This window comes from Hippichthys cyanospilos, chromosome 17 (genome assembly GCF_059441005.1).
Source record: "Hippichthys cyanospilos isolate Australia breed blue-spotted pipefish chromosome 17, RoL_Hcya_1.0, whole genome shotgun sequence".
Classification (NCBI taxonomy): domain Eukaryota; kingdom Metazoa; phylum Chordata; class Actinopteri; order Syngnathiformes; family Syngnathidae; genus Hippichthys; species Hippichthys cyanospilos.
Genome location: NC_142385.1, coordinates 2,652,501 through 2,666,916, shown reverse-complemented (window position 1 = coordinate 2,666,916; position 14,416 = coordinate 2,652,501). Strand labels below are relative to the sequence as shown.

General features: G+C 38.1%; 2 protein-coding genes across 2 annotated transcripts in view; one reads left to right on the top strand and one right to left on the bottom strand.

Annotated features, from left to right (window-relative positions):
- Positions 1-2,657: 2,657 nt before the first annotated feature.
- Positions 2,658-13,262, bottom strand: nrbf2b (nuclear receptor binding factor 2b). The gene is made up of 4 exons (XM_088439212.1): positions 13,078-13,262; positions 11,695-11,779; positions 5,391-5,431; positions 2,658-3,863 (listed from the first exon to the last, which is right to left on the bottom strand). Exons 1-4 carry the CDS (start codon positions 13,168-13,170, stop codon positions 3,174-3,176), a joined length of 909 nt encoding a protein of 302 aa, XP_088295338.1. The 5' UTR covers positions 13,171-13,262; the 3' UTR covers positions 2,658-3,173.
- Positions 13,263-13,520: 258 nt separating this feature from the next.
- Positions 13,521-14,416, top strand: part of nhlrc3 (NHL repeat containing 3) — a 7,474-nt gene continuing 6,578 nt past the window's right edge. The window contains exons 1-2 of the mRNA XM_088439673.1: positions 13,521-13,933; positions 14,013-14,212. Coding sequence (XP_088295799.1) covers positions 13,681-13,933; positions 14,013-14,212 — 453 coding nt within the window. The 5' untranslated portion in view covers positions 13,521-13,680. The remainder of the gene's footprint in view (positions 13,934-14,012; positions 14,213-14,416) is intronic.

Sequence of the window (14,416 nt, the reverse complement as noted above, 5' to 3'; positions counted from 1 at the left end):
CACTAGAGGGAGCGTAACCAAATGGATATGACATGAAAAGAACAGACTATGGAGAATAATTTATTAATGAAAAAATATATACAATGTATATATTTTGTAAAAATGAATTTGAAAATAAATTGACTTTAATGATTGTTATTATAATTATTACAGTTTATTATGATAATGATGTCAGATTATGCCAGGGCAGCTGGTCCTTGCTGGTCCCGATGGCCCACCACTGTGTGAAGATTGTCTTTGCTCCTCTGTTTCTCCCTCCTGCCTGTTGACAGCAACGTGTGCTTGGGTGCATTTAATGAGATACCGGCACGTCCCTGTGGAGTTGCAATCTACTCCCGCTTTTACACCCACAGGGACATGTCATTTTAGTCATCAAATGCACCCACATTGTCAGGCAGTAGGTGCACTCACACACTGTCGAGACAGCCACACAATGGAGCACACATTCACCGGACCATTGGAAATCTCTTACCTAGATTTCTTTTCAAATAAAAAGGTTTTTCAAGTGTAAACTCTCCATTGTGACCATGTTTGATCATGTAAAGATTTGACTTTAATCCGCTGCTACTATGACCGCAGCTGCGTGAGATCATTTAAGATTTAAGTAAATATGTGTACTGCAGTTATATTTGTCTTAAATAGTATGTATTGCATGAAGATTTCACAAAAAAAAAAAAAAATATATATATATATATATATATATATATATATATATACATTAAAAAAAACCATATATATACATTAAAAAAACCATATATATACATTAAAAAAACCATATATATATATATATATATATATATATATATATATATATGTTTTTTTTTTTAATGTGGGGGCACTACCTCGCAGGTTTCACTTTTCATAGGGGGATTCCGGATCCCATTAACCGCCAAAAACGAGGGCTCATTGTATTTTGATTAAGTGATTTATAGGCGACATGGTGGGAGCCTTGTGAGTATTTCTGCCTCATAATGCACAGGTCATGGGTTCTTAAACGGCTTCCGCCTTCCTGTGTGGCATTTGCAGTCCTCCGCTTTGCCTGTGTGGGGTTTTCTCCAAATATTCCGGTTTCCTTTCACATTCCAAAAACATGTCGGGAATATTGAACATTCCTAATTTGTCTTTGTGAATGTGAATGGTACTTTGTTTCTGTATGCCCTGCGATTGACTAGCGACCAGTTCAGGGTGTCTCCCTGCCAACAACCAAAAGGCAGCTAGGATAACCTCCAGTATGACTGTGAGGATAGGCTGTCAAGATAATGGATATACAGTGGGCCCCCGGTTTACGAACTCCCTCTTTTATGAACTTTTCGACTTACGAGCGTGGACCGCGGCGTTTTTTGTCCCCCTCTTACGCACAAACCTTTCGTCTTACGAAAAATCCGACATGCCGGTCAATGTGTTCATACAATTACTTTCGCTTTGCTGCATCAACGAAATCAAATGTTCACGCTTGTCACGGTAAGGATGATATGCTATTGCGCTTACAATGTCACAGTCACTGTTTCAGTCACGTGTCAGTCATGGAGATGCCGATATGCTATTGGTCGAACGCCTTCATCTAGCTTGATGGCACAGCTGGTCGGGACGGAAGGAAGGAGAGAAAATCAGTCAAAAACGGAAGGAAAGAATGTTGTTAAGACTTTGCAAACTTTATCTGTTAGACATGGCTTCTAAAATTGCTAGTGGCGGTAAAGGAAGAAGTAAGAGGATGATGACAATAGAAACGAAGCAGGAGATAATAAAAAAAAAAAAATATGAAAGAGGCGCACGCATGGTTAACCTTGCTCGTGAGGATGGACGGAACAACTCTGCAATCTTCTAAGGGCAAGACTTTCCTTGCCGGGGGACGGACCTCGATCGACAACAAAATTGAGAGGCTTCTTCTATTATGCATTAAAGAGAAGGAAATCACCGGTGATATGTTCTAGTTTTGAGAAAAGTTCCCGTTTAAGAAAATAAATCAATAAATTCTGCGGGTCGGTCTCTGCTACCTCCCGCCTCCACCCAGCTCAAGTCAAGTCGCCCCAAAGGTAAATGTCATTTTTCCTTTGTATATTTATGTTATTTAATTTAACTGTACAGTAGATGATGTTACTAATTTTTAATATGTGTATAAAGTCGTGATGTTTTTACCTAAGGTTTTTGCACGCGTTGCACGCATTCACTAATTAACATAGGTTTGGATTGCCCGTCATAAGAGCAGTTCGAGTTACGAGCGTAGCCGCTGAACGGATTAAGTTCGTAACACAGCGGCCCACTGTATCATAAAATTATTTGAATAAAAGAAAAAAAAAAGTCAAAAGGAAAAACACTCTCCTTCAAAATGTTAATGTGCTATTCTGGGCAGCGTGCACGTCCCGATCAGTAAGCAAATATGTAATGTTTTTACAAATTTAAAGCGTGTAAAAAAAAAAAAAAAAAAATCATAGATTTATATGACATTGACAAGTCTCAGAAAAGAGTATGGAAAATGCCATGCTACACGACTGATAGAGTGTCTAAGAATGAATCTAATGAATTTTATCTCTTAGGCGTTTGTGCACATTTTACAGGAATATGAGTGTTGATGCAAAGTGTGCAAGGCACATAAAAAACGTGAGACCCCCTTAAACCATCCGTTTCAGAGGATCCCGAGTACAAAATCATGCTGAAGACATTATTTATGAGATTTAATGCCACTAATTCATATCCTCGTCACAGGCAAAACCATCAAAAAATGAATTGCGATTTTGAGGGCCCCAAGTACAGAAATGATGGTGAATGAAGAGTACCAGTCAAGAACATGACTTTTTTAGCTAATGTCCTGTCAGAAGAATTTCTTCTTGTTTACTATTAAGCTTCAAAATAAACATGCAGGTTATCCTTCAACTTTTATAAGTGGTGCATGAGAACCCTGACATTTGAATTAAGGTGAAGAGAAAATTTCCAAGGAGGTTTTCGCATAATCGTGATAGGGCCTCTGATAATCCAGATTAACAAGTGTACCTCCTGTTTGATCATAACAGTGAATGTGAACGAACCCTGGAAGATCTGGCATCATTCATATTATTCTATGTCCAAAATTATATATTTTGCCATCTAAACCAGAAGGATAAAAAATTGTTTAGAACCCTAAAGTCTATGAGTATGCGATAAAAAAGCAGCAAAAAATTTGAAAAAATCCAAGTCCATCACAGTTTGTCTTTGTCCAACAGCTCCTGTAGTTCATTTTGGATGTCCTCTGGCAGCTCCAGAGGAGGGAGGTCATCCAAACACAAATCTTCCTGAGCAGGCATCTCTAATGGAGGCAGCTGGGGGATGGCAATCTCCTTTCCTTTCCCTGTGCTTTTCCTCTCCTGCATGCCCCCCGTCACCATGGCGCCTCCGGCTTGAGGGAGCACCCAGAGCTCCGAGCGCTCCACAACGTCTGCAGCCTCAGCCTGCAGTCGCGTGTTTTCAGATTGTAGCCTTTCATTCTCCGAGGTGAGCCGCTGGTTCTCGTCCATCAAATGGTTGACCAGGCGCCTCAAGTCTTCAATTGTGGTCTGTTGTTCTTCCAGGCGAGTTTTGTCATCTTTGGTGGTCTTAGAGCCCAGACATGTAGTCAGAGTTTGGAGGTTTCCAACCTGCCGAGTTTGAAGCTGGTAGAGCAGAGTGTCGTACTCTCTTTCCGTACCGCCTCCACGTGCTACAGCTAAGTGATTGGCGGGGTTTGAGGTCAGATCATCTGTTGACTGAGATGGGATGAGTCTGCTAGATGGTGGTCCTACACTAGATGGGGCTTTTGTGGCCTCCCGACGGACTTCCCTCTTCCAACGCTCTTGGATAAGATGTTGCTGTTTAATATGCCTGTCCCTCTGTAACTCCATGGACATGCAAGCCTGCAGCCACACAAGATCAACAATAAAGTCAATAGTAGCTGATGTAAGACCAACAATTAAGAACATTTCATGCATCCATCCATTTTCTACCGCTTTATTCGGGGTCGAATCGCTGGGACAGCAGCTTGAGCAGGGAAGCCCAGACTTCCCTCTCCCTGGCCACTTTGTCCAGCTCCTTTGGGAGGCTCCCCAGGCGCAAATCAGATGCCCGAAACACCTTAATTGAATTCTCAATGTGGAGGAGCAGCAGCTTGACACTGAGCCCCTCCCGGATGACCCGGGTTCTCACATTATTTCTTATTTGGGCCACTTGTAAAGTGGGTTTCGGCATCCTTACCTTACGTTATTTTATTTCACGTTACAAAGTGGAATATTACGTTTTTCCCGCCTTACGTCATCAATAACAATTTCTTTCGCGCGGCCAAAAGATTCCAAAATTCTACGTTCGTGCGTTTGATTATGCGAGTCACATCACGCTCATACGTCACTATAAGTGTCACTGTATACGTCACAAATATGCTGATTTGCTATTGGTCGACGTCACTAAGATACTGGTCGGCTATTGGTCGCCGTCACAGCGTCCCTAAAATGCTGGTCTGCTATTGGTCAGCGTCACTGAGATGCCGATATGCTAAAGACTTGATCTCGTGTGAGTGCTTACAATATCGTATTTATTGTGCATTTTAGTGCTTAATTCAAACTTTCTAATTGTTTAGCCATAGGTTCTAAGATTGCTAGTGATGTTAAAAGGAAACGTATGATGATTAATATGAAACAAAGCTGGAGATAACCAAGAAATACGAAGGTAAATCAAATGTCATTTTTCCTTTATATATTTTTTTATGTATGATGTTATTTAATTATATACATGTATGTTATATATATGTAGTACTTACTATAGTCTTTTGTTACCAATTTTTAATATGTATATACAATGTTCATGTTTTTACCATAGGTTTCTATTACCGGCCACACAATGTTGAAGAAGCATGTCAACCTGGACGGCCCAATACAATATTCAGAGCCCTTGGAAAGTCCAGACAACTGGTATGTGCAGTGTTTGCTTCCTTTTTTGCAGTGCAAAAAAAGAATAATCAAGGTGCTGTCGGAGAAAATATTGGCTCTGCCATATCCCGGAATAGTGAACGTTCTCAGCAATGCTCTCCTTTCCAAATACACTGTAAAGTGAACAGCAAGCTCACTCCCCTCCCCTCCCGTGATACTGTTGCGTGAAAAGGGAATTAGTTTTTGACCTCGCGACAAAACGCCTCGCGTAAAGCGTAAACGACGCGCACCATCTGAACGCAGCATTAGACACACATCACGCATATGGCCCAATTGTTGGAGACCAATGTTCTATCAGATCGAGAAATCATACCACACTGTTTATGATAACAAATGAGATGGTGCTGATCCCAAAGTTGACCCTCATATACTGATTTTGTTTATTTTGGACTGCCAAAAACATACTGCCAACAACAGACTATAAAGTGGAACAGACCAAAAAACAGAACACAAAAGGCTCACCTGCTTGCAGTCTGTTGTCTTCATTGCTTCTGTCAGAAGTTCTGTCAAAGAGACCATAATAGACAGTCTTTAATGGGCACATTAATTCGCTAATGATGATACAATTTCCATCATTTCAGCAATCGATGGTTTTCTTTTTGCTACGGTAAAAATATATCAAAAGTGATCATTACAAGAAATTATAATGATTATAAAGTTGTTTCTCATGTCTGTTTAGATAACTTAAGTAAACTTCAAACCAGTTTTGAAATTATTTTCCAATGCAGCCAACATGAAGGAAATGACAAGTCAAATCTTTGGAAAAACTTGATTAATTGCAGACTTCTCAATAAAAACAAATCATTTTGAAATTGGAAAGTTAATATTGGAAGTTATTTTTATTTCCAAAATTTTGCAAAAATCTCATCATATCTCGTTCTCGTGAACTCAATCGTGAGAGATATTGTATCTTGTGGAATTTGGATCTCTTCCCAAGCTGAGCTATTTATGCTCCAATTTTGAAAGGACAAGGCGAAAAAAACACAGCTCATCCAGTGGATGAATAACACAAGCCCAGCAACTACTGTAGCTTCTATTCTATGCGTCTTATAGTGCGGTGCACCCGACTTATGAAAACGGTTTTAAAATAGGACATTCGTTGATGTGCGCTTTATCATCCCATGCACCCTGTAGTGCAAAAAAAAACATGAAAATGTGAAAGATCAAATCTTAAATATTAATAAAAAGACATGAAAGGACTGAACAGCTTCAAACTCCCTCGCCAAAAAAAAAAAAAATCATCCAACTATTTCAATGGTTTGTGTAGGATTCAGAAAGTAACAAATACATTACCAAGTGGCGCAATGGCGCTCTCATTGTCAAAGTCTGTGGGAGAGTTTCAAAATTTTAAAATTACTGTCAAAAATACCCTCATGGAGAAATATTTAACAGCAGCAAAAAGAAAGACGGACAGCTCATTGTCAATGTGCTCATGGTAGCCATTGATTATTTCATTAATCGGATTCTGAAATAAATAACCACAATGTATTATTCCTTTTTCTTCAGGTTAACTTAAAATGTTTAGCATATTGGTGAAACGTGTTAATGATACTTTTTAGCATCAAACAGGTCAGTCGGTCAAAAATGTTTCTAGTATAAGCCCTGGGGGAAATTTTGACCAACTCTGGCTTTTTGAAGTTTTTGATGTGTGATATCAAAGGAAAAGCACACCCAAAAAAACATTAGGAGGATAAAATACTGCATAGATTGTCAAAACATGAATATGTTATGCTGCCTTCCCTTTTAAATGCTTGCAAATGGGAGGTTGAGAGGCAGTGGCAATCCGTTCATTTCACACTTAGGCCTTTAGTCCTACCTTATGGAATTATATTTGTGCATTGCTCGCTCATTGCTCACTCAGTATTTTTTTTTGTGCTGAAAATCCATTCTTGCTCACTCAAAATCTCTCACTGCTCGCTCACGATAGCCTTCCCTCTCGCGCTCAACAGCTCGCTCTCCGCTCGCTTGAGTTGTGTACTCTCTGCACGTTCAGTGTGGCACACACGTTACGAATGTGCTACAAATCCAGTCAATCAGAGCTAGTAAATGTACAGTGATTGATTGCTTAGTCTCCAGTTAGATTATTTGTGTTCACTGGGAAAGAGCAAAAGAGATTGCCTCACACCGACTTGGATGGGAGGTGGACTTACATCATTAAAGTATAAAAACTAACAAGGTAGTTCTATCAAATAAGAAATTACAGTAGTAATAATAATGATAATAATATTAAAAAGAATGCTCATTCATTGTTTCCAAAAAAGTCCACGGGCACCATGTAGCCCCCAAAGATTACATGAGTAGCCCAAGCACTGTTCTGCAAATAGCTTACAAATGATAGGACATGGTGAACATGGTGATTTTCTATTAATTTTACAAACAATCATACATTTACAGTGATCCCTCGTTTTCACAGTTGATGTGAATACCCCCGCGAAAAGTAAAACCCGCAAAATAGCGCCCCCATTTTTCAAATTTTAAAAATAAAAAAAACACACATATATACATATACATACATATATACATATACATACACATATACACACATATATACATATATATATATATATATACATATATATATATATATATATATATATATATATATATATATATATATACAGTCAGCCCCCGGCTTACGAGCACCCTGATTTACGAACAATTCGCCTTACGAGCGTGGATCAGGGAGATTTTTGTCCTCCGCTTACGAACAAACCTCTCGCCATACGAGCATTCTGATAATCGAGTCATAGAGTGTGTAGAAATGTTCTCGCCTAACTGCATCAACAATTTCAGCAGGTGCGTCATCTGAATTCACCAATAGACACATGTGGCAGTAACGTGAACGCTATTGGTCTTACAACGTCACACTGACTGTCTCACTCATGGTGTCTAAATATAATTACCATTTAAGTGTAGTGTTTGTACAGCTAAAGGGAAAAACAGCCGACATGAAATTAAATGTGCCGATTGCAGGACAAAGAATTGTCATTGGTTTAAATGTGTGTTTTTTTTTTTAATTAATTGTCAATACATTCCAACCGTTTAAAAAAAAAGTGCGAATAATTATCAGTCAGTCAAGGAGACGCCAATATGCTATTGGTCGATTAAGGTCACCCGGTCTCACTCACGGAGATGCTATTGGCCGGCGTCACACGTCAATCACAGAAATGCCGATATGCTATTGGCCGAACGCCTTTATCTAGCTTGATGGGACAGGATGGAAGGAAGGCAGAAAATGAGTGAAAAACGGAATGTTTTGAAGACTTTGCAAACTTTATCTGTTAGACATAGCTTCTAAAATTACTAGCAGCGGTAAAGGAAGAAATAAGAGGATGATGTTTTAGTATCTCCGTGATTTGCACCCTGACTGAAAGAGATACTGTAACACTGTAAGAGCAATAGCCTATCTAAGTTTCTGTGTTGTCTCTGAGCGTTAATCTCTGCATCCTGTTACGGGTGGTATTACAGTACCGTCTAATGGTTGTTCGACATAAATACATATCATGTTAGTCGGCAATCTCCCGACATGCTTTAGGACAGCGCCATTGTTGCAATACTCTGAGTTGAAACCACCAGTGAACTGATGCTCGAACAATCTATAAGTGTGGTGCCTAGTTAAAACAACACATACACATCCTCCACTCAGCTCATTTCACGTCGAGAAAAACAGCTGACATAAAATTAAGTGTGCCGATTGCAGGACAAAGAATCGTCACAGGCTTAAATGTGTTTTAATCAATAAGATGTCAATACATTCCAACCGTTTAAAAAAAACGTGCCAATAAGTATCAGTCAGTATCAGTCAGACGCCAATATGCTATTGGTCGATTAAGGTCACCCGGTCTCACTCACGGAGATGCTATTGGCCGGCATCACACGTCAATCACAGAAGTGCCGATATGCTATTGGCCGAACGCCTTTATCTAGCTTGATGGCACAGCTGGTTGGGATGGAAGGAAGTAGAGAAAACCCTGACTGAAAAAGTTACTGTGACACTGTAAGACCAATAGCATATCTGCTTTACTGTATTGACTACAGCTTATCTCAGCTCAAGTCACATCTTTTCAAAGGTAAAAGTCATTATCCCATTGTATTTGTTAATTAATGCAACTGCAGTAGATTATGTCACTCAATATTAATATATGTATACAGCGCGATGTTTTTACCTAAGGATCCTGCGCGCGTTGCACGCATTCACGAATTAACATGGGTTTGGATTGCCCGCTATACGAGCAATTCGAGATACGAGCGTAGCCGCTGAACGGATTAAGTTCGTAACCCGGGGGCCCACTGTATATATATACACACACACACACACACACACACACACACACACACACACACACACACACACATATATATATATACACACACACACATATAATATATATATAATATATATGTGTATAGATATATATACACATATATATATATATATATATATATATATATATATATATATATATATATATACACACATATATATATATATATACACATATATATATATATACACATATATATATATACACATATACATATATACATACATATACATATATACATATGTGTATATATATATATATATATATATATATATATATATATATATATATATATATATATATATATATATATACATATGTGTATATCGCCTGCTCTAATCATTTTGCCTGTGTCCCTGTGTCCGCAACGCATAATTTTTGTCATGGGACGCATACTTTCAAATCAATGTGCGTCCTCCGGATGCATTGTTTTTTGTAGGGAAGTTGTAAAACAATTGTTTCACACAAGGCAATTTGCACCAGTAGTGGGAATATACTCTCGATGTGACTTATACTCTTTGACTGCTTTAGCCAATCACGTTCATGTCCTGGTTTGTCGGCTTGAGTTAAGTTGCTATTTTCACGCAGCGGTTTTGATATCGTTCGAGTGTGGGTCAAGAAGGCAAACCAAATAAACTTACAAACGTCCAAACATACAAAGTCAGCTGCCTGGGAGTTTTTTGGCTTTCGAAAACGAGACGCTCATTGACCTGAAATGACAGAATCCACATTGTGCTATTTATTAATGCATATAAATAAACTACTACCACCCGATGGCAGTTCATTTTAAATCAGTCATCTTTCAAAATATTTTTGTGCATTTATACTATAAACGATACTATACTATAAATGATCTATAAAAATAGCTATTTACCAAAAGATTTTGAAGTTTTACATTTCAGAGCTGTCATTTCAATATCGTGATATTTCTGTTCAAAGTTATCATATTCAGACTCTGATAAAAAAAAAATGCTCGGTGGTAGAGAAGTCATCTCCCAGCGTGAGAGACTGTGGGTTGGATTCCCCCTGACCATCATGACCATGTCGAAGTGTCCTTGAGGAAGACGCTGAGCCCCGAGTTGCTCCTGAAGCTGTGTCATCAGTAGGTAAATGACTAGTTAGCGTAAAGTGCTTTGAGTAACCAAAGTAGAAAAGCGCTATATAAGTGAAAGTCCATTTAGTAATCTTCATTTGGGCATAATATTTTAAAACTTGTTTAATCTTATTTTATAATGTAAAAGTTAAAAAAAGTTATAGATAACTTTACGAATCAAAACTTAGCAAGGAAAAAAACAAACAAACAAAAAAAAACTTTTCCTTTTTTATTGTATTGCAAAGCAAACTGAAGTTGTGTGATGGTTCTTTGCACATCCATAGATTGAGGCAAAAATCATTTTTGCTTGAATTGAATCATTTTGAATGGAAAATTGATTCTGAATGGAATCAGAGACCCCAAAATCAAAATGGAATCGTGAAACAAAGATTCCCGCTTCTAACTTTGTCCTTTTTACGGTCCAATCTTTCAGACTCCATACATTTCTGTCGGGACCAAAAGTCTTTTAGTATTGCGAGTCCCAGGGTCTTAACACTTTCGTGAAGTAAAATGAGCACTGCTCTAATTATGACATAATAAATATTCCTATTTTAATTTCACAAATTCATAAATTTACAGCATAGTTATTTTTGCTATTATCACAGTTTCACAATTTTTAAATTGTTTTGGACTCGTGGCCAGAGTTCTTAATATTTTGCCAATCGAACACTGTTGTAACTTAGATATATACAAACGCAAACTGCTATTTTGCCTTCAAAAACACATTTTCGCTGTTTTGTTCATGTTTTAATTTTCAAAGTGATTACTCAAGAATGAATAAGGTAAGGCTCTTACTTTCCTTTTCTAGGTAAAGAATGGAATCCAATCTTTCGTATAATGATAGCACCCATGTCTACATCACCGGTGGCAAACTGTCAAACCCTCGAGGGCCGGTATCCTGCATGTTTTGCAACCTTCTCTCTCAAACATAACTGATTAAAATGAATAGGATCATTTTCAAGATCCCCCAGAACTTGATAATGAGCTAATCATTTGAATTAAGTGTGTTGGCCCATGAGGACTGGAGTTTGACATTATGGTCTACATAGTCGTATAATACAATATTCTGTCTGCCTTAAACGATGCGTCAAAAATTCTGGAAATCGGCTTGCACTCTAAGGGTTGCCTTTTCAGATAACACTTGGCACTGAAAGAGTTAAATAACAAACAATTTTAGGTATACCAACACAACTTTTATAGATAATGGTCTTACAGTATTTATAGTCAACACAGCGAGGGTGTGTGGGGGCGCGAAAAGCATTGGGGTGAAGCAGCCTTTGACAGTAGCAAAAACTCAGTTGTTGTTGACAGACATGCAGGGAAATTGCCCGACATAACAATAGCCTACCTGCTGCTTTTCCATGGCATGAAATTGCCTCTTCATACTTTCCGGCAGCAAGCAAACGATCTGCCTTCCTGCATTGCTGATGTGCCTAAGGAAGCACAGATGGACAAACATGCATCCACATATGCACACACTTGGCTGAGAACTGAGAGGGCTAAATGAAACAAATCTGCAAAGCGGGTATGTCGATATTATGCAGACAGTATATACATTTCAAAGCTATGAATGTTAATACAAATAGTTGTGTTTATTACAGTCTATTTTTTCAAGTTAACAATAAGTTAAGGCAGGGTTCAGTAACCCGCAAAATGTTGGAAAACGTAAAGAGATGGTGGGGAAAATATTTTTTGTTTTAGTATGACTTACAAACATGACACAAACATTCTTACCATTTTTCAAAGCTGTAAAAATGAGTAGAATAAATATCAAAGTTCCAAAATTTCTGCCAATAAAGATTCTCTGCTTTTTTGTGACAAATAAAGTTACACTTTTGACGAAAACTAAATGAGAGGTCGCAAAGCATGTTAATCACTAATGTGAAATTCAGTCAGAAAAAAAATAAAGTATGATGTGATTTGTCACAGTGTAAATGTTGTTTTGAATGTAAAATGTGATTATTGCAAGTGAAGCTTAATTTGTACGAATAAAAACCACACATTTATCAATCGTAATTTTTGTTAGAAAAATTGCAACTTATATTATCTGAAGGTTTCACGATAATATTTTAGTTATTAGGAAAGTTCCATGATTATATGAGATGAAAACTATGTCGTGAGTCACAGCTTTAATTTCGTTTCATGGGGGAAAAGGACGTTATTCTGAAACATGTTAAGAAATAAATACCTTTTTGATTTTTAACCTATCAAAGCAATATTGGTGTCATTTCAAACGCGTATGTATTGTTATTTTCAAGAAAAAAATACTTTTATCATATAACCTTTCTGGAAATTTTGGTAACATGTATAAAAAGTTAAATTAACCATGCACTGTTCAACACTTAACGTCCACCACAAAACAACCGTTTCGAACTATGCTATCACGGTTAACACTACTTTTGGTGGAGCAGTAGCCAGACGAAGTTCACGACTGCCATTTAGTGTTTGAACCAAATAATTTGTACGTTCTATCATCAAAATTAGGAATACAGTACAACAAACCTTTTTTGCGACCAAAACTGCCCCAAAACCCTTAAAAATGAACTATATCGCTATAAAACTCACATTATAGCAGAAGTCGCATGAGCCATGTGGCACGTGAACGCAACCAGACAGCAACACAATAAATAGACAACAAAATAGTCAGGCGCTAACGTAAGCTAAGTATAGCTTACCATTACAACCTATAGTAATGCTAGCCTGCTATTGCAACATCACGACCGAAACTTACGAGATTGAGCGGACTGTCGACGACCTCCATGCAGCCAGTTCTTCGATGGTTTTCACTACATGAAGAATATATCTGTCCCTCATGGACTGTCATTCGATCTGAACCAAAATTTAAAATAAAAGAAGAGTATAGGAAAATTCTGCCAATGGCACAGTCGCCTCCCCCAGACGACGCTACATTACACGTCATAGCGTCGACAACATACCGGAAGTCTAAACATTTTCCTTAAAAGAAGTAAAATACATCAAGAATTTAAGCATAAGTAATATTTCAAGACAGAAGAGAGCTCGAGCACATTAGTATCCACAAATCATTACAGTATGTGTATTTTTATTCGGCTGTATTGAAATAAATAATTTAGAATTTTAATGATCATGTTATCCCGTAGACGGAAATACAATGTAACAGCCTTTTGTCAACTTTACACTGCTTATGCACTGGACTCACCAGGAAGTAAATTGGAAACAACGTTAACGCGGCTACATCGTATTAGCACGCCGAGTAAAACTGTGGTTACTGCTAGATTCGGTCGATCAGTGTTCTTGTGTTGGAACGCTTATGCCAAGGGTCCAGGATATTACATCTGTCGTACCATAGCGGCCAATGAAAAGTAGAAGCTATACGTGTTTGTTATTCACCGGGATGGTCTCTTTATTATTTCTCATGATGGTGTTGTACAACGTCTTCAGCCCACATCAGGCTGGCAGCTCCATCCTCAGCCAGGACTACCAGCTACTGGGCAGGCCATTGTACAAACTGGACCTGAGTTGGCCCAAAAACCCGGAACTCTTCTCAGGGAATGTGTTTGGGGTGGCTGTCAACCAATATGCGGGCGTTGTATATGTGGCGCAGAGAGGTAAATCTTGATTATCAGCCATACACACGTGTGCGTGTGTGTGTCATCTATGTTATGGTGATTTGTGCTTTCTCGTAAGGTGACAATGTACCCAAAGTGCTGATGTTTACAACAGAAGGCGACTTTCTAATGCTCTGGAATACAACTACCTTAGAGATGCCCCATGGTATATTTGTAGCAGATGCTTTGACAAACCCAACTGTCTGGATCACAGATGTGGGAAATGGTCCGTATGGCCATTGCATCAAACAGTATTCCCCATCAGGGAATCTTCTGCAGGTAAGCATTTGATACATCATTTAATTAAGTGCTTGGTGTCCATTTAACCCTCCCGTTATTGTTGTGGGTCAAACTGACACATTTGAAACTTAAAGTAAATGATGAATGTAGTTGTTAAGTACAAGATTTGACTCATGTATAATAAACATATCCATTTGAAATGACATTTTAAAGCATTTTTTAAATTGTTTGCAACTTCTTTCA

What these genes read in the sequence shown, in the direction of transcription:
- nrbf2b (XM_088439212.1), bottom strand. Translation starts at nt 13,170, where the DNA reads ATGACAGTCCATGAGGGACAGATATATTCTTCATGTAGTGAAAACCAT. An exon ending in TCGACAGTCCGCTCAATCTC is followed by an intron (nt 11,780 to 13,077) that starts GTAAGTTTCGGT and finishes GTGCTTCCTTAG; the next exon opens with GCACATCAGCAATGCAGGAA. An exon ending in AGACAACAGACTGCAAGCAG is followed by an intron (nt 3,864 to 5,390) that starts GTGAGCCTTTTG and finishes GTGTGGCTGCAG; the next exon opens with GCTTGCATGTCCATGGAGTT.